The sequence below is a fragment of the Panicum virgatum genome, chromosome 6K (assembly GCF_016808335.1).
Source record: "Panicum virgatum strain AP13 chromosome 6K, P.virgatum_v5, whole genome shotgun sequence".
Classification (NCBI taxonomy): Eukaryota; Viridiplantae; Streptophyta; class Magnoliopsida; order Poales; family Poaceae; genus Panicum; species Panicum virgatum.
The window spans coordinates 5,098,059-5,118,795 of NC_053141.1; the positions used below are offsets into that span (position 1 = coordinate 5,098,059).

The 20,737-nt window shown below is 48.7% G+C and overlaps 2 protein-coding genes across 2 annotated transcripts; one reads left to right on the plus strand and one right to left on the minus strand.

The window, feature by feature from the left end:
- The first annotated feature begins 12,952 nt into the window (after positions 1–12,952).
- LOC120711392 (small nuclear ribonucleoprotein E-like) lies at positions 12,953–19,639 on the plus strand. The gene is made up of 6 exons (XM_039996888.1): positions 12,953–13,162; positions 13,284–13,310; positions 13,407–13,469; positions 19,056–19,134; positions 19,238–19,283; positions 19,377–19,639. The coding sequence occupies exons 1-6, from the start codon at positions 13,121–13,123 to the stop codon at positions 19,384–19,386; spliced, it is 267 nt and encodes an 88-aa protein (XP_039852822.1). The 5' UTR covers positions 12,953–13,120; the 3' UTR covers positions 19,387–19,639.
- Positions 19,640–19,759: 120 nt separating this feature from the next.
- Positions 19,760–20,726, minus strand: LOC120711391. Its single transcript, XM_039996887.1, has one exon. It carries the CDS (start codon positions 20,585–20,587, stop codon positions 19,922–19,924), a length of 666 nt encoding a protein of 221 aa, XP_039852821.1. The 5' UTR covers positions 20,588–20,726; the 3' UTR covers positions 19,760–19,921.
- Between the last annotated feature and the right edge of the window lie 11 nt (positions 20,727–20,737).

The window sequence follows — 20,737 nt, forward strand, 5'->3', positions numbered from 1 at the left end:
TATAAAAGATGAACTATATCTTCTTGAGAATTTTTACAATGATTGAAAAAATGAGAGTTGTCCATGTGATGAAAAAATGAGAGTTGTCCATGTGATAGAATACGGTGATCAAAGCAGGAAGTACCTCGAAGTACCTAGACTAAAGTACCTGGTGGTACAAAAATACAGGACCAAGTACCAATAAGTGGGACCGAATACTAATTTAATTTAATTTTTGTAAATATCTTTCATTGATCAACGGCTAGAAAAAAATTCAAGGCCAAATACCTAAAAGTACCCATTGGTCAATCATTGTAACAAAGCTCTATTTTCTTTTCCAAGGTATATTTCCAAGACTTATAATATTTTCATTATTTAAAATAGGAGAATTTTTACAATGATTAAAAATGCAAAGGTTTTGCGTATTTGGAAAAAAAAAAGGGATCAAACTTATTGTGTGCTTTACACCTTTGCCTCAAATTTACAAGCATTACTATACGAAACAAGAAGAGACAACGACAACCTCCAATAATATGGGCAAAATCTATTCATCGCATATGCGATTTCCGGCGGAGCTGTCGCAGAAGGAGGCAGGAGCACCGTGCTTCTTCAACCTTGAGCCAGGGGGAGAGAGCGCGGCGGCCGCTGGCTAAGGGAGGGGGAGGAGGCGGACGGTGAGGGGTGGTAGGTGGGAGGAGCGGCCGCCGGTGAGCGCAGCCGGGGTGGTGGAGGGTGGAGGCGGCCTTATGATCCCGAGTTGCTGGGGGTGGGGCGGCTCCATGACCACCGGCCATAGAGGAGGGGGTTGGGGGGGGCAGACAGTGGCGGCGGTTTGGCCGGCGGAGGGCGTGGCGGCGCGGGAGCACCGCCGACCGAGCGGGGCCGGACAACCGGTGAGCTTAAAACTAATTTGCTAAAAAAATATAAATACAATGTGCTATAGTTCCTGTAAAAAGGAAAAGTATCCAGCCTCATTTGAACTAATAACACCGCAAATGTATTTAAACACCGATATATAAGAAATAGTCAACTATGAGAAACTACATCCTCTCGTCATAGCACATACCCTAACTCAGATTTGAGATTTCTATTATGAGCCCAAGGAGTATATATATTCTAGGTTTTTTCTGGAATTTCAAAATAAAGAACTTTTATTTGTTACAAACAAATGCAGAAATAGCTTGCTCATGAGGGTCATTTTATTTGATTTGTTGAGAATGTGATGTTGATGAGAAATTTGCTTTCTAGATTGTGCTATGATTAGCTATATATAGTCATTTTATAGCATGTTCTAGCTAGAATCATGATTCATTAAGTGATTTATGGATTTCTTTTCATTGGACCAATATAATCAATTCCAAACATACGAGGACAACAATTGGATTTCCAAAAAAAAATATTTTGCATTGCATTTGAATGTAGACTAAACAATTATTTGGATAAGTCACATATATATTGGCATCCTTGCATGTTTTATTCAAGGGAACGCATTGGCTACGCCATTGGGCATAGTTGTAGTGCAGTGAGGATCAAAAGGAGAGGATGATTCAGGCATGTTGTTTGCTGGAGATGTCAGCTTTGTTTCTTCGCATTCCATGGATGACCTTTTATTTTCGGATTGGCTTTCAATAACTATGTTGTATACTTTAAAATTATTGTGAGAATGTGGTGTGGTTGCTATGCGTGTAATAAGGTTGGTTTGATCCCCTCGACGAGGAGGGTAAAGCCGGATATTCCTTTTCATTATCTAAAAAATATAAAAGATGAACTATATTTTCTTTTCCAAGGTATATTTCCAAGACTTATAATATTTTCATTATTTAAAATAGGAGAATTTTTACAATGATTGAAAATGCAAAGGTTTTGCGAATTTGGAAAAAAAAAGGGGGATCAAACTTACTGTGTGCTTTCACCTAAACCTTTGCCTCAAATTTACAAGCATTATTACCATACAAAACATGAAGATACGGACGGCATAGCCTCCAATAATATGGTACTTTGACTTCAGTTTTTATAAATTCTAGATGACAATAATGATCAATAGTAATCCATATATGACCTAGATTATTGTTAGATTCTAGCTAGGGTCCATGGTGGCTGAATCAATGTAGAAGCCTAGAAGGTCCCCTATTTATTTTGCAAGCAAGAATCTAGGGTATTATCAGCAAGCTGTTCCTCTACAGGGCTCGCTCCCTTGTACGAGTGCCCTGATCACTATCGCTCGGTGCAGCGTGGGGCATCCATGCAAGCCCAGGATCAACAGTGAGACACGAGCTAGCTATAGAATTGGATGGGAGGAGCACATATTGGTCCATTGATCGATGGAGCACCATGGCTACCTGCTTCTTCATTGAATGTAACGATGTCCTCGCCAAAAAGGAAAAAAAAACTAATGATGAACTGAAACTGAATTATTCGAGGTATCCGGTTCTGGACCAAGCTAATAATAAGGGACACCATGCATTGTGTAACGAACATAGCACCATTTATGCCATTTCGAGTGATTTTGGTGATCGTATGACAACACAATCAATGAGACTAATATTTTTGTTAAGTGAACATTTCTAGATCCCAGAGATGAAGTAAAAAGGCCATACAAAGCAAAACACGAAGAAAAAACTCAAAGAAACGTTGAATTGGACGAGTTCTGCAGAAACCAGTAGCATCAGAAGAACCGATGCCTAAGCATCGGTGCATCCGATGGTTGTCGGAAGATCCGACGCCCTCGTTTTGGTACAAGTCTGAGCGCCAAATGGAGATCAAGGGAAGATCAAGTGAAGCACCGTTTGAACCGACGGCTTCAAGATAGCCATCAGTGCATTTAAGTACTATATTCCAGAGACGATGTCAAGCGCGCAGAAGCCAAGTCTTCAACACCGGTTGAACCGGTGGTGCGTCGGAGCATCCCATCGGTGCAATGACGTCAGCAGAAGAGAGAGGTCCAACGGCTAGTCCAGTTGCTGTGTGTGATCGGTTTAACCGACGCCTCTAAGCATCGGTTTAACCGATGGTCCCTGGAGTCGCTGCAACTGTGTCAGAGAAGCCAACGGCTAATTCAGAGCGCAGAGTGACCGGAAGAACCGATGCCCTAGCACCGGAAGTTCCGATGCCTACATTGAAAAGTGCCCAACGGCTCCTAACGGCTAGTTCAAGTTGGTGGCCTATTGTGACATCCCGAAAATTTACCAAATAAATCACACGCTAAAAACAATTTTTCAAAATTCTTTTCGTCGTTGAGCTCAGACCTTTCCCGCCCGATCTCCCGAAAAACCGGTCCCGACATCCGAATCCATCGCTGTCCCATCTCCCTTTTCGCCCTCATCCCGCGCGTCACGCCCGATCGGCGCGCGTGCGCGCCCGGCCACGGTCGCCGCCGCGATTCCCGCCATCTCTCTATCACTTTCTCTCTCTCTTTTTCCTTTCCTTTTTCCCTCTTTTCTTTTTTCCTTTTTCTTTTCTCCCTCCATCTCCCTTCTTCTCCTTCCCTCTCTGCTTCCCGGCCACGCGGACGCACGCGCCCGCCCAGCCCAGCCGCCTGCCCACGCGCGCACGCCTCCCCCTGGCCCATGCACCTCACCGCACCGAGCACCCCCCCTGGGCCGTGCGCACGCGCGCGCGCACCGCCGCTGCCTCCCTCTGCTCGCGCCGCACGAGCCGCTGCTGCGCACGCACGCGCTCGCCACGCCGAGCCGCACATGCCGCGACACCCGCTCGCCCGCCTCCCCTGCACCGCCCACGCGCGTCACGCGTTCCATGCGGCCGCGCCGCTCGCCGCACCGCCCGGCGCACCGCCACCGCCGCCCTGTGCCGCCTCGCCGCTCGCGCCGCCGCACTGCAGAGCACAGCGCCGCCGCCTCGCCGCTCGCGCCGCTCTGCGCGACGCCGAGCCCCACAGCCGGCCCCTCCACGTGCCTGCGCGCCGCTAGGACCTGCCCGAGCCGTCGCGTCGTCCTGAGCCGCCGCGAATCGCGCCGCCGCCGCGTCACGACACAAAACGCCATTAAAGGCGCCCCGCACCACTCGCCGAACCGCCACCAACGCGGCCACCGCTCCACCGCCTTACTCGGCCTATAAAGGGACCCCTGTGCCGCTCCCGAACCCCACAACGCCGACCACCACCGCACAGCCCCTCTCCGAGCTTCCAGCGCCGCCACCACCACCGTAGCCACCGAGCTCTGCCCGCTGCCGTGCAGAGCTGTCCACAGGCCGCCACCGCCCAAGGTGAGCGGGTGAATCGAATCCCCAGAGTCTCCTAGTGCTTTTCCCCTTCCCTTGACCGCTGCCACACCTCCGGGACGCCGGCCCAAGGCCACCACCACCCGCCGCCCATCGGCCGTCGTGGCCAGGCCGCCTCGGACCGCCTCCGCCCGAGCCGCAGCCAGGGATCGACCCCGCGAGCCTTCCTCTCTCTTTCTCCCACTCCGTGGCCGCCATCGCGCCCCGAGCCGCCGGCCCAGGCGCCACCGGCGTCGCGCCGCCCCCTCCTCTGTTTCCCGGTCGAGAGGAAGAAGAGAAGGGCACATTTGCCCAGAACCCCCTCCCCCTTCTCCTATTTGTTTAAGAGCCCTTCCACTCTTTAGCCTTTTTGCAAATTAAACCCTTCCCTTTATTATATTCCAAAATAAATCCTTCCCCCCATATAAACATATTTCTAAATAAACCCCTGACCTTTTTAGAATAACCCGGGTATTTTCTAAAATACCAATCAAGCCCCTGTCTTCTCAGAAATAATTACAAATAGGTCCCTAACTCCTTATTTAACCCCTAAACCTCTCTGTAACCTATCATTTCATGCGCCAAAAAATCTCCGATCGACCTGAAACTTTACCACGCCATTTCTAACATAGTTTTGGCCATGCCATTAGGAAACCGCCCAAAAATATTACTCCTATCTCCATATCTTAATTGTTTCCGATTTGAGCACAACGATAAAACCTTATTTCTTTTTCTTGATTGTGTGTTTGTTTGTATACGTCGTAGATCACGGTGTGAACGAGGGAGAACCCGTCGACGAGCAAGTACTGCGAGCAAGTGAACGAGGACCAGTTCCACGATCCCGAACCCGAAGGACAGCACCTCGATCAGGACTTCCCGGAAGGCTTTGAAGACGGCAAGTTCAATCTCATCCTTTGATGCATGTTTTGTCCCAGTTTTTATAAGCACAATCGATTAGCCTATTTTATGAAATTGCATATGTTTTGCCTGGTGAAAACATGGTTGGATAGCCACCCCTTGATTTGTTATAACCAATCCTTGACCACCTAGATTAATGTCTGAATGTGATTTGCTTTGACGTTAATCGCTGCTAGAACGCTTAGGACCTTAAACACAATACAACTTGTTTTATAAAAGGAAAAATGTGTGAGTGTGTGGGAAGGGGAAAATGTGGAATTTCGAAAGATGAGATTAGACGAGATGGATGGCACTTCTGTGTGAATTGCCGAATGGTGTGCTCGTGCCTTGTGTGGCAGAGCAAGGAAGGGAGATATCCATCTTGTCACAACTAAGGACCGAGTTGGTGTGTCATCTCACCTAACTCCACTATCGTGCAAACCACTCGACCGTTGTATGGGCAACGGCTTAGCATAAACCCCACTAGTTAGTCTGATAGCCATCCGGAGAGCTGAGAGCAACGGGTGATCAAGGAGAGGGGATTAGCTCTGTGTGACTTATGCCCCGGTTAAAACCTCTGTGATAGGTCAATGACTCCTTGGTGGATCCCGTGATGGCTAGTCTGGTCTAGCTAAGGTGGATAATGGCATTGTTGGGATTTGCACCGATACTACGGTGATCGAGCTGTGGTACCCCGCTTGTGGGTAAAGTTGCACACCTCTGCAGAGTTAATATCTATTCGAATAGTCCGTGCCCACGGTACTGGGCGAGTTACGGTGTGGTCACATAACTAGTGTTTCTTCTGGGAATGGACAGGGTTGGCGTGAGTGGTTTTGGAAAAGTGTCCGGCAGTTGTGCCATATGCTACGGCGGATGAGGAGTCCGGTAGCAGCTTAAAACTTGGATCCTGTGTGGGTCAACACTACGTGTTACCCGGTACAAGAAAAACTTGCTTTGAAAATCCTTTCTTTCAAACGAACCCCTGCATAAAAATTTGCTTTCTGCAAATTAAACCCTAGCCTTATCCTTGATTTACCCTGTGCATTATATTCTGTTTATACCCCTCCGTGGGTGTGGTTGGACTTGCTAATTACGTTTGTACTCACCTCATTCTTAATTTTTACAGAGGAAGATCCAGACTTCGTTCCCGAAGACGTTGAGTAGAGATCCCGTCCTGCACCCAACTTTGCCTGTGGATAGGGTCACCCGCAGGAAAGTTCCGTATGGCGCAAGACTCTGATGACCCCCTCTTCGTAGTTAATATCGTTGTGTAGGTGTTAGTTGTTATCCTCACGATAGTGGCGCTTCACTGCCCACTTCCGCATAGAGTTGTATGGTGATGTACCATCTGATGTAATAAAAGTGTTATCAGCCTCCTAGGACTGATATTGTATCACTTTTAAGTCTTCTCTTATGAGGGGACGCTTCACCTATATATACGCCTCACCCCGGCTATTTTGAGTTTGCTGGAGTTGCTGGACATCCCACACACACCCAAGAACACCTCCAAGCCATACAAGAGCTTATTGATCATATCCTTAGGTTTTAGCACTAGCTTTGTAAAAGTGTGAGTGCTAGATTAGCTCTTGAGTGAGTGAAAAAGCAAGGTTGAGATCCTTGTGGCTGGTTCTAGAGTGAACCACACTTGTATTACGGTGCGCCGGCCCCTTGGAGCAATTGGTGGCTCGCCGGCAAGTCAACGACCCTCCGGCTTGGTGTAGGAGCGGCGTCGATAACTTTGTGCGGGGGACGGAGACCCCTCCTTCGTGGGCAATCTCCCTTAGTGAAGATCGGGATCAAGGTGACCGTGATTGTGTTCACAGGAAGAGACTTGATTGCCGGGAAGCGATACTCTTTGTGAGTGCTTCAACAACGTGGATGTAGGGGCACCTTTGTGGCAATCCGAACCATGGGATAAATCTTCGTGTCGAGAGTTTGCTTCCTCTCATCCCTCCCTTTAAGCTTCCGCATTTCATATTGCAACTTGTGTGTCTTTACTTTCATAGAGCAGTATCTTGATAGGATTGGCTATATGTTGCTAAACTCTTTTGGGATGAGGGTTTTACACTAAGGTGAACCGTAGTTGCACATCTAGATAACTTGTTTTAGATTAAGTTTTGTGCAAACTAGTTGGAGCCATAGGTTTTGGTTTTAATAGTGCCTAATTCACCCCCTCATTCTCTTAGGCTAGAGCACCCAATCGCTTTCACATTGGCCTAACTTCAAAGAATAAGATTAATAATACAGTCAGCTGCTGGCTATAAGAATCTTTACAGTCCGTCTCTCAGCGCACTCATATAGTAGTTAGCTCTTCACCATTAATACATGGCCGACTTTTATCTCTCATGAAATTTATTGATTCTTATGTCGAAGTCGGTTGTAAGCTTACAAACCGTCTCTCCTCTCCTCTCTGTTTTATCTTAGCATTCATCATGCTACTTACAACCTGTTATAATACTTACTCTATGAGGGCTTTTGTAGAGCAACCCCTACATACACCGAAGAGAGAAGACAGAGAGAATATTGTGTTTTGTTTTTAATTTTATATCTCCTTTATTGTCTCTTGACTTGCTTGTAAGAACTTTGTTTGTCTGTTTAAATATATTTATTATAACCAGTAGGGCCGGGCTAACACCCCTCCTGTTCCGTCAAAAAAAAAAACAAGCTAATTTGAGGACTGCACTACAAGAAAGGGCGACGTTTTAACCATCTCGGACTGGCTTAGCTTAACCAACTCGATCGATCGATCTAGAGGGGAGAGGGGGAGAGAGAGAGAGTGTGCGTGAAGGAGCATGTGTTGCACTCAGATTCAGGGAACACAAAGGCTCTACATAAATTGATTCGCAACAGTAGTGTTAGGGTGACCAGTGTAGGGCCTTGTGCTGCCTGCTGCCTGACAATCAAGATGCTCCTTCCTCAAGCTATCCGATCCATCCCTCTCTGAGCTCATCATGCCGCAGGTCGCCATCCCTGCTTTGACAAAAAGGCCCCTCCCTGATTGCTACAGTGGCCCCCCTAGCCAGCTAGCTAGCTCAAACAATTAAGCTACTGCTTTTTTTTCGCGACCGCAATTAAGCTACTGCTGATGGGCCTCATTAACCATAACCCCCCTTTATTTAGATTTTCTCCACTAACTGTGTCTCTCTCCAGGCCCGTTGCTTGATTTGTTTTTCCTTTGCGGTCAAGGTAGCTTCAGAGGCTAGATGACCAATAAGGCTCACTTCCATTGTTTTCATTTGGAAACGTATCACACTACCACACGCGCACAGAACTAAGGATCATTCAGTTTGGATACGGAGGTGCACATGCACACTCGATCAGTAGTGATAGTCGAGCACTGCCATAGGGAGAAGAAAGAAGAAAAATTATCTCAAAAAAGGAAAAACACGCACACACACGCACACAATAGTTTGATGACACGTGCCCGTCGGTGGCGAGACGTTCGATGTCAAACTCAGTAGTGATTTGGAGGATGCCAGTAGCAGCGTGGCTCCTCGACCAGTGGTGCTGTTAAAGACGAGCTTAGGGTCAAGAAGGCCGGCAGCAGCGGATCCTGAGAATCCTGTCCTCACGCAACATGAAGCATGCATGAGCTTCTCCGAAGCAGTCATTGGTGGTAACCGCCACAAATCTTTAGGCTTTAGCCCAACATAATCATAAGAAACCCAAGTAGATATAAATATATTAACTTTTGATACAGTAGGAACTAAAATTGAGAAATGCTCTTTTGAGATGACATTGTTGCACTATACTACAGTTAATTAGGAAAATATGTACTCACTCCGTCCCATACAAAGTGCAATCCTAAGTTTGAAACAAAGAGTGCAATTCTAGAGATTGGTTCTCAATTACATGTCTAATTAAGTGGTTAGATTTGAATTATATGTCAAAACTAATCATATGTGGCAAATAAATGAGGGTATGAGAGTCTTTTCATGGCACCACTAATCTGTCCGAAAAAACTTAGAATTGCACTCTTCATGGAACTGAGGGAGTATATATACAAATTCAAAGAAGTCTCTCTCCACATTGTCACTCCTGTTCTTAATTTGTTTATTCACTCACCATGAGCGTGGATTGCTTGCTACCCATCTAAGCAAAAATAGAAGAGGGAAAGGGATATGGAAGCTAGCTTGAGATGCTCACATCACAGATGGTGAGTCATATGCCTCAATCTCAATCAGTCGCAGATCACTCTGCTGCTGCCGGTCCTGCTGTGCCGTAGAAAAACGTTATTGCCACACCACAACCATAACTAACACTAAGCAATAATAATTAAACGTACGCCGGTACTCTGCGACAGTGACCCATGAACACACATTTCCATGAGCATCTGTGCCCCTGATGCCACTGCGTATTTTCCTTGCTTTATACTAATACAGAGTCACTGAGCCACTAGCTAGGCAGACAAATGGGCATGCCTAGCATCTGAAGAAATACATTGGGAACAATCTAAGTTTTAACTTATAATCTAGCAAAAGAAGAACAGTTTCTTAAATTACTAATGCAATAGTACCCTAAGAACAATTGAAATCAACAGTGTCACATGCTTGCATTGCCAGCTTTTTTAGGTTGCCCTCAAGGTCCAGACTCTAGACAACCTCATCATCAGTAAGCAGCAACTTGTGTAGCCTACCTGTCATGCGTGCAAACTGCAGTTTCAAAATGTTTTCGACCACACGCACTGCTTCAGCTGTTAGAGGGCCCTTCTCACACATTTCTGGCATCCCAAATTGCCCATCCCATCCCTTTTAATCACCGTTGGAATCCATGATTTACATATGGACATGAAGAATCGCTTTGTTTGTACTTCATCTACATCTCTCTCTCTCTCTCCATTTTCTTTTCTTTTCAATATGTTAGTGAACAACCTAGTAAAACTAACATGATTCCTGGCACCGATGCTTCACCAAACCGAGGAAACTCTTTGTCAGTTATTGGGAAATTTTTCAGCAAGATGGTCCTTCTTTTCAAATCCACCCAAGAATAACTAACAAATAACAGTACAGAAAATAACCCTTTTGTTTCGGCTCTGCAAAATTGCTTTGTTTCTACTTCAGCACTCACTCTTCAATTTGTTTGGGAACAACCTAGTAAACCAACACATCTCTTGGTAATGATGCTTCACCCAACCTTGGAAACCTGTCGGTTATTGGCAAAAAATTTATAAAATTATTCAACTCGATCATAGATCAAGTAATTTAATTGGAGAAGTAACGATCAAGAAAACAACATTTTTTTTCTCGCTGGAAATTACAGTAATTTCCAATAATTAATCACCGAAAGTAATCGGATCGAGAGTACATCCAACAGACAAGAGTTGGTAAACATCTATAACCTTTTAAACACTTGTCCCTTTCATCTCTTCATTTTTACTGGAAAAACAGAACCAAACGTTCCAACAAGACAACAGTACAAACTTAAATGGATTCAAAGGCACACCATGGGCACAGCAAGTCAAGAACATGTAAGGCTCCTGTACTTATCGTTCAGTTAGTGAAAAGGCCTATAGATGCACGTATGATGTCTCTACCTGCATTTTTTTCCTTCAGTGCAATAAATTTCCTCAAGTACTCTCTGTCTCCCTCTCTCCCTCTCATTGGCTCCTGGTTAGTTATGGATATCTGCATCAGTCTCTAGTCTCTACGTTCAGCATCATGAATCTCCCAGCAGAGGAATAACCAAGCATGCAAATTAATACTACCATCTCTTTCTCTTTCTCCCAAGTGTGTTCTGCAATGTGCAGCAAGTCGCAGACAGCAAGAAGACTGACAATTCAGTATGCAACACGGGTGTAGAAACAATTGAGCTCCAATCCATCAGCGTCACTGCTGAACTAACATGCACAGTGACAATCAAGAAACCGGCCGGCCGGGTCGCTCGGCCGATGGATCGCGTGACCAAGAGGCGTGGCGCGTGCACTAACCGATCGACCGGCCGGCGCCGACGGCGAGACGGCGACCGGCGCATCTGCGTCAGGCCGACGGTGGCGACGTTGGAGGGGATCGGCGGAGTACATGATTGAGGGGGAAAGGGCCGGCGAAGGGGACCGAGATAGATGTTGCTTTTGCTGGCCCCCTACATATCATGTTGTGGTTGGTGATCATTGCACGCTGTTAAGATCAAGATCAAGATCAAGATCCCCAAATAATAATCATGCCAAGCTTGCAACAAAAATGCTGGAAAAATTACCTGGATTATTGTTTATATTGGGTAATTGTGCATGAAGCAGGCAAGGCAAATATGGCAAATTACTTGTGTTGATTCAATCTTAACTGAACTATTCTGAGTTACTGTGAAAATTAATCCATGGTGCTGCCTAATTGCAAGAATAAGATATTAGAGAATATTGGAAGTGACCAGTGTTGTCTTGAAAGTTACTAGAATCTCTTTGTGCGTTTGAGTTTGTTCAGAGAACATGTCATGGTTGTTTTGCTTTGAGCAATGGCAATTAGGAGACGTCCTCTGCTTCTTATCAGACAGAGATAGACAAGGTAATCGGAGTTGCTTAGAACTGGGTGCAGTTTTTTTCTTTTTAGTTAGCTCGTGGATAGATTTCTGATTTGAACAAAGCTGTTCCTGCCAAATTCAGGCTGAAGCCTTGCAACCAATTGGTGCTCTCCGTTTTTTTTCTTTATTATTTTTTTAATAAGGAACTATGAATAAATAATGCTAATACTATGTAGTACCAATCGCGCACTGGAATGTCTGCATGTTCAATCTCACATTCTGCTGTCCATTAGATACAGGATCATCACCCACAGTAAGCATGATGCATGAAGTGAGTGAGCTACATGCTCTGAAAGTCTGGACCGTACCAGCAGTTGCTGTATTGGAACTCTCACACCTAGCAGAAAAAATAAAATTCATGGACACCGATTGGATGAGCTTGTAAGATCACCGTGACTTCGTATTCAATGAGGTCATCAGAGAATCTTGCTTTTGTCTAGCTGCGACTTCGATCAGAAGGTCACTGCAATCCCTGCTCAAATCCCAATCCATCGTACTATTGAGATGATGCGAAGCTTATGGTTGCCGAGATGTGAAGGGGACGTCTCCTGTGCACACTTTGCGCCTTGCTCTGCACCATCACCACCTACGCGTTTCATGGCCTGGTTCATGCCATTTTCCGGCAGCAACCACTGGATCTGTTCAAGGGGCCCATGCAGTAGACTAAAATCATCTAGTCACTGACGTTTGGGCCTTAGTGTCATGTACCATATGATAGATTGACTACTTGCATCCCCTTTTTCTAAGGAGTGCCTTTTTGCACTCCAGAGGTTTTTGTTTTACAGATTATTATTTTTTTGCGAAACACAGTACGAAGCGTACGCAACTCTACCCCTATATATGAGCACCTCCGAGAGATTGAGCCGGCAGATCTTTGAGATTGACGAAGTCATCACTGACGCCTCGCTATCGACGGACATGTCGCGTACCACTGGAAAAATAGCGCCGGTTAAATCCTGAAATAAATTCCCAGTTGATTCAAGAAATTATGGGCTTTGAATTTTTGAGTGAATAGAGTCAACCTTTGAATAAAAAAAATATAACCTTTTCATACATTGATGCGCCAAATTAAAGTTTGACAAACTAGGATGCCAAAATAATTTGAAATCGGGGGTGGGGGAGGGGAGCCTAGTGAAACCGTTTTTTTCTTTTTCTTTTTTGATGAGATGGGGTAGAAACAGAATAGAAAATGTCAAGGATTACTACTCAACTCAACCTCGGCCCATTAGTTTCCGTATCTGGAGCCCACCAGGCCCACCGGCACAGCCCAAACCAGGCACGACAACCGGCACCGTTCGATCCTGTGACACGAATCTTGATGCAACCGCGCCGCCATCGCGTCGAAGGGGATTAGCCGATCAGGAGAGAGGCACAAAACCCTCCTCCCTTCCTCGCCGCCTCGCCCGCTCGCAGCCGCAGGTCCAGCTAGGGTTTGCTCTCCCCGCCCCCGCCGCGCGCGCGCGCCTCGCCTCCAGACGCTCAGAGAAGGGGAAGGGAAGCTCCCGCCGCCGCATCAGCCATGGCGTCCACCAAGGTCCAGCGTATCATGACCCAGCCCATCGTAAGCCCGCGCCCCTCTGCTCCTGCTTGCTCTTCTGGTATCCCGCCGTTCCTGATGGTTTTGCTTTCTCTTGCCCGTGGTGGCTGGTGGATCCCTCGTCCGCGCGTGCGTGTGGTGGTAGAACCTCATCTTCCGGTTCCTCCAGAGCGTAAGTGGATTGGAACTTTTCTTTTTCTGATTCCGACCGTATTTGTGTTTAGGTGTTCTGAAAAATTAAGTTGATTCGGTTGTGAGTTCCTTGCAGAAAGCGCGCATCCAGATCTGGCTGTTCGAGCAGAAGGACCTCCGGATTGAGGGTCGCATCATCGTGAGTTCCTCGACTGGCTCCTTCCTTTTGCAGTTGCTAAATTAAGCACTAGTGACCCCTTTGCTTGCATAGATACCTTGTAGCGGTGGTATAGTTGCACCTATGGTTATGGATTATATTCAGTGGTTGTAGCGGGAGAGTCGTTCATGTGGCCCTTAAGTAATGCAATTAGAACAATCGACTATTTTCTTTTATCCCAATGGATTTGGCATTGAGCAATTGGTAGAGCTTTTAAAAGTTTATCTAGCCTTACTGAAATGCTCTTCCATTGTCATATACTCATATATTACACCTGTTCTTATATTAAAGGATTGAAGTTCAAAAAGTATTAAAGGATGCAGTGAGTAGTAATGTTCACTACCTTCTAAGCATGACATAGACTCTTGAAGGATCTCAACTACACAGTCAAGTTAATGGCCGTTCTCAACTAAGATTTCTTGTATGTACTTCTAGGTAGAATGATTAGGCTTTAATAGTGAATTATATCAGTAATAACATGGAACAGCAACTCTGGCTTGTTTACCTGTGATTGCTTTGCTCCAATTTTATGCTTGAAAATTTAGGCCTTCCTGACTATACTGGGCAGCTACAATGTGATTCATATATTTATGCTTCTTTGTTCAGTCATAATTGGAATCAATCCAGATCTTGGTTATGCGGACCAGGGGACCAATAACAATACTATATGAAATAACTAAACCTGTAAATAGCAATTTAGTTCTGTTGCTTTCTTATGAAAGCATTATCTATTTGCCCAATTAGAACATTGCAATGTGTAATCAGATAATGAGCTAAAGAAACCTTTTAGAATGTGCTCAATGAGGCATTGCTGGCTTCATTATCTTTAAGAGTATTTCTGAAACATACTTTACAGAATGCCTTCATTTATGAATTGCTGGATTCACTTTTCTTAGTATGGAACACTGTGAGTCACAGAGTATGCATTTGTTTTTGATTTGCTTGTGTTGACTCATGAGACTGGAAAATAAAGGATGGGTGACAATAAAAAATCACTTACATACTTGGTTAGTCTTTTGGGTTTCGTAGAGAAAATTTGCATGGGTGATGGGTCAATCCCCATAGGTAGCATGTTTTTTTTAGTTTATCGTGATTTCAACAATCATTATTGTCGGTACCCCAGGACTGGGGTACCCCCTCTTGCTGCGCCTAGGCAAGAGCCTTGTAGTTATCCTTAACTACGTCCAGCAGCCGGACCCTTGCGGTCCGGAGCCCCGCTCACCCAACAGCGGTCCCGGACCTTCCCCTGGTTAGGAAAGGTCCGGGAGCACCACGTGTCCCGGGAAAAGCTGGCGGTCAGCCCGAACGGCTGGAAGCTCCGGACCTCCTCCCGAAGAGGACCGGATCCCCAGGGAATCCCGGACCCCCCATGGGGTCCGGGACCCCGTGTATAGTAACCGGACCCCTCTCCAAGGAAAGGAATCGTCACCCCGCCTCGGGTGGTCCGGGGCCACCACGTGTCAACAGGCCCAGACACGTATATAAGGCCGCTTGGTTTCCTTATTAAGGCTCACCTACCACGGCATTCATTACGACAGGCGGACGTCCGCATTAATGTAGCAGAAACCAAGGCGATACTTTGACCAGGGGACACTATTGATCGCGTATTACCGAGATAGTGGAGCTGCTGGCGCCGCCCACGCCGCGCCTGCCAAGTCTGCCATAACAGATGGATACGACGGCTCGGCTTCACCTATTATGACGCCTACATAATAGCCTCCACAGGCTACGCCGCAAGCTACGCTCCCCCAACGGACACCTTGGTGACGGGACAAGAGAAGACCACTGTAGCGCTAGCAGGGCGTGGGAGCGTATCGGAGGAAAGATTCGTAACCACTGTACCCATCTAAATACTCTGCGTAGTATGCTGCGCAGTCACGTTGGGCCCACTTGTCGGGGCCCCAACGTCCTATGTATCCGCCCCCTTGGTCTATAAAAGGGGGCGCCCGCTAGAAGGAAACTCAAGCTGGGTGAGAGCCAAGGCCCGGCAGAGGATAGACTCATACACAACAGAGATCAAAACTTCTCCCAGTGGACGTAGGGATATTACGCTCCGGCGGCCCGAACCACTCTAGATCGTGTGTTCTTGTGTGCTTATCTCAGGGCTAGATCAGCCCAATCGCCTAGTACCTCCCCGAGCACTCCCTCTCTGGGAATAGGCGGGTGCGTTCCGCCACCCGGCTGTGGGTACCCTAGAAATCCCACGACATTTGGCGCCGTCCGTGGGGAGGATCAGGCGCTGGCTGGATCTTCAGGCTTCTGGGGCCGTGTTCATCCTCTGCAACGACGAACGAGAAGATGAAGAGAGGCATGGTGGCACCTACACCGCATGTTACTATGCTGTGGCACCAGCGCCCTCGGTGCGACGGTGCACGGCAGCGGCGCCTGCTGTGCGTCGCCACTGCGACGCCTCAGAGCCGGCACGGTGGTGCGCGGGGGCGACGCCTGTTGCGTGCCGCCCCGCGCCATCCCGGTGTTGGCTCAAGGTTTTCTCTCAAGCAACGGCCATGCTTCCTCTCCGGCGGCAGGACGTCGGTTCAAGGCTTTCTCTCAACATGGAGCCCGGAGCCGACGGCCATCCCGGAAGAAGTTGGCCGTGTCGTCCTGCCGTCGCCAGCACCGGAGATCCGCCTCAACGTAGCTTGGTGCTGCTGCAGATAAGGCCCCGCCGCCAGGCGCGGGGGCCCCTGGTGCTAGCACCAAGGACAAGCCGGCGAACGACCGCACCTCTCCGCGCTTCGCACCGGTCCTTCTGCTGCGCAAGGGCGTCTGGTTTCCATCGGCAGACGACGACGGCGGTAGGGGGGCCTCTCCCACTCAAAGCCAAATAATTTGTCTCATGCTACCTAAGCATATGACAGCTCTTAGGCAAGGAGTGGCCCCCCGAGCTCCCGAGGTGATGCTGGATGATGCAGTTCAGGCACATCCAGGGCGCCTTCACCTCCGACGACCATGAAGAACCCAGGAGTAGTGGTACCACTTCCAATCAGTGAAGGACATGCTGTATAGAATGCAGTCGAAGGTTACTCCTAAAATAGGACTGAGAAAATTCCTCCTTTGTAATAACGTGGCGCCTACGTGTGAGTCCAGAGCGGTCAAGGCCCGACCTTGTAAACCCGACCTCTGGCCCTATCGCACAAACAGGCAAAGCTACGGTCCGGAGCGGTAGAGGTCCGACCTCGTAATCCCGACCTTTGATGTATACCGTGACAACCACAATAATAAATGAGATCTTTCTCAGTTTTATCTAGGCTCCACCTTGATTACATTTATTCACCTTGGTTTAGCTTTTCTTTCCTCTAAAAACGGAACCTTCCTATTATTGCTAACAATCCAAGATAAGTTGCTGGCTTGTGGCCAGGTGGGGACACCCCTTCAAGCTGGAAGGCAGTTCGGACCCCTAAGGACCTTGGTCCGGAGAAGTAGTACTCGTATCCTAGGGTAGAGAAGCTCCGCGTAGCTTAGCCTGGTAATGTACCCTAAGTTTACGTACTTCACTACCCTGTTATAAGTACTCTAGTATCCGAGAACTGCTGTCTTTAGAGGTCCCGAGCTACTTTCTAGTATAAGGCTTGGTTTCTCGCACCTTACTCTCAGGTCCGATGATATATTTCATCGGATCATCAGCAACGACTGAAGTCCACTCCGGTGGCCCGCTCCGGCGGAGACCGCTCGCCACGGTCGACTCAAGTCCACTCGGTGGCCTGCTCCGGCGGAGACCGCTCGCCACGGTCGACTCAAGTCCACTCCGGTGGCCCGCTCCGGCGGAGACCGCTCGCCACGGTCGACTCAAGTCCACTCCGGTGGCCCGCTCCGGCGGAGACCGCTCGCCACGGTCGACTCAAGTCCACTCCGGTGGCCCGCTCCGGCGGAGACCGCTCGCCACGGTCGACTAGAGCCAGGTCCGGAAGGTGGTGCATGCTCCCTGAGCGATCCGAGGTCTGTGTAGCCGCTTAGCTTGGTTCCGCACCCTAAGCCTACACCTTCGTCGCCCTGTGGAGAGCACTCTAGAGCCTGAACCTGGCAACCGGTGTACCGGCCTCAGGGGTCCGGAGCACCCGCTCTTTATGAGCGCACCGACGCAATCAAGTTTGCGTGGAAACACATCTCGTTAGTGGCCCCACCTGCGGGTTCGTGCCTCTCCCGAGGTGGGCCCGGGGGCCACTGTCGGTACCCCAGGACTGGGGTACCCCCTCTTGCTGCGCCTAGGCAAGAGCCTTGTAGTTATCCTTAACTACGTCCAGCAGCCGGACCCTTGCGGTCCGGAGCCCCGCTCACCCAACAGCGGTCCCGGACCTTCCCCTGGTTAGGAAAGGTCCGGGAGCACCACGTGTCCCGGGAAAAGCTGGCGGTCAGCCCGAATGGCTGGAAGCTCCGGACCTCCTCCCGAAGAGGACCGAATCCCCAGGGAATCCCGGACCCCTGTATAGTAACCGGACCCCTCTCCAAGGAAAGGAATCGTCACCCCGCCTCGAGGGTGGTCCGGGGCCACCACGTGTCAACAGGCCCAGACACGTATATAAGGCCGCTTGGTCTCCTTATTAAGGCTCACCTACCGCGGCATTCATTACGACAGGAGGACGTCCGCATTAATGTAGCAGAAGCCGAGGCGATACTTTGACCAGGGGACACTATTGATCGCGTATTACCGAGATAGTGGAGCTGCTGGCGCCGCCCACGCCGCGCCTGCCAAGTCTGCCATAACAGATGGATACGACGGCTCGGCTTCACCCATTATGACGCCTACATAATAGCCTCCACAGGCTACGCCGCAAGCTATGCTCCCCCAACGGACACCTTGGTGACGGGACAAGAGAAGACCACTGTAGCGCTAGCAAGGCGTGGGAGCGTATCGGAGGAAAGATTCGTAACCATTGTAACAATCTAAATACTCTGCGTAGTATGCTGCGCAGTCACGTTGGGCCCACTTGTCGGGGCCCCAACGTCCTATGTATCCGCCCCCTTGGTCTATAAAAGGGGGCGCCCGCTAGAAGGAAACTCAAGCTGGGTGAGAGCCAAGGCCCGGCAGAGGATAGACTCATACACAACAGAGATCAAAACTTCTCCCAATGGACGTAGGGTATTATGCTCCGGCGGCCCGAACCACTCTAGATCGTGTGTTCTTGTGTGCTTATCTCAGGGCTAGATCAGCCCAATCGCCTAGTACCTCCCCGAGCACTCCCTCTCTGGGAATAGGCGGGTGCGTTCCGCCACCCGGCTGTGGGTACCCTAGAAATCCCACGACAATTATGCTGGCAAGAATTTTCTCCAGGCATGACCTTTCCTTTTCATGTGACAACTTTTCTTGCTTAATATTTGTTAACTCAGATGAGTTTATCTTACCAGTGGTGTTTTAACTAATTGGAGCTCTAGGTCTGTATTTTTTTTGAAAGCCTAGGCCTCTAAACGTCAGTTAGGGGAAGAGATCATAAAAACTCCCTCGTAGCATTCCATTGGACCATGTAACCCTCTATATAATTGTCACTTAACCCTCAAACTGTTACTACTGTTTGTGTGCATTTCTACTTAGTACCTGAAGTTCTTACACTTATTTTTGTACACATGCAGGGATTTGATGAGTACATGAACTTGGTCCTTGATGATGCTGAGGAAATCAATGTAAAGAAGAACACTAGGAAATCATTGGGTTAGTAAATTTTCAATTAAAAAGCATTTCTTTTCTGTCACACGGACGCATGCCATTATTTCATTGTTATGCTCAGATATGTTTGGCTGGAATTGATTTGCAGGTCGGATACTTCTGAAAGGTGACAACATAACTTTGATGATGAACACGTAAGTGAACAAAACAAACCTTAGCATTCTGTTCTGAATGCTGTAATTTCTGGTGATAAGCCTCCTAAACTAATACAATTACAAATTTTGCAGTGGCAAGTGAAGCTGGAAGATGTTTGGAGCCTAGTATTTCCGTGAGGCATTTGTAATCCATCCAGACTGAAATGTAGAATTGTCATTGTGCGCGAGATATGTACTCCATCCAAACTGAGATTGTAGCATGTCGTTATGAGAGTGAGATAGTTGTCGCTGTTGACTTCCTGAGGTTTAACTCTTATGTACTTCTAGATGTGATAATGAGCTGCTCACTTGTGCTCTGAAGATCAACATGACGTGTGTGCGCTTTCTGGTTCTCATCGTCAGCTTCGCATAAATTTATATTGCTCGGCTTAATGTTCCGAAAGATATGCACACGCAGTTCGAGATAGTCTCTGCAAGTTTATCGGTTGCTGAATGGTTTGAAACTTGGCTTAATGTTGCTGAATTATTGTTCATTTGCATTTTTTTTGAAAGTGTCTTGTGATCATGTTCATCAGGATTCAAATATCAAAATGGAATCTTGCAACAACAATTACAAATCACGGAGAGGAATCTCAGATAGAAATACATGATCTTTCTGCTAGTCTGTTCTTGGGATGTCACAGGAAGAACCACTTGCTCTTGGTCTTGCTCTTGGCCATCTCCTTCCTCTTCCTCGCCATCTCCAGCTGCAGCCTCTCGTCGTCGTCGTCGTCCTCGCTACTCACGCTGCTCTTATCATCATCCTTGTCTTCTCCTTCTTCCTCCGCCTCGGCGCGCTTGGCCTTGACGCCGGCGGCGCCGGCGACCGCCGTGGCGACGTCGAGCCGCGCGGCGTCCATGGCCCACCGCATCACCTTGTCCACCTCGTCCTCCGACGACTCCCCTCCCAGGTCCTCCAGCCTCACCCTCGCCTCCTTCTCCGGCCCCGCCGCCCCCTTCAGCGCCGCGAACCGCGCCTCCAGCTCGTCCATCCCGCTAGCACCAGCAGGAGCAACAGCTCCACCTCCGCCCGGCTTCGGCGCCGCCGCGCGGGACTTGAGCGCGTCGAAGCGGCGGGCGAGGTCGTCCTCCAGGGGATCGGGCGCCGCCGCCGCGGCGTCGTCGAGAGGAGCGATCGGGCCGGGGGCGGACGCGGATGCGGAGGCGGAGGAGGAGACGAGGTGGGAGTTAGCCTGCAGCATCAGCAGCACCGCGTCCTGCGCCGCCCGGAGCAGCGCCTCCACCTCCGCCTCCTCGCCGCCGGGCCCCGCCGCCTTCCGGCCGCCGCCCCCGCCGCCGTTCATCCTGGCAGATCGGATTCCGTGCTGCTCGCTTTGCTCTCTTCATCAAGTCATTTCCTCCTGCGGTTTAAGGCTAATCGCCCCATTACCCGGCCCAGTTACGGCCCATTGAAGCCCAGCCCAGCCCAGCCCAAGCGAACTAATTAATAATTA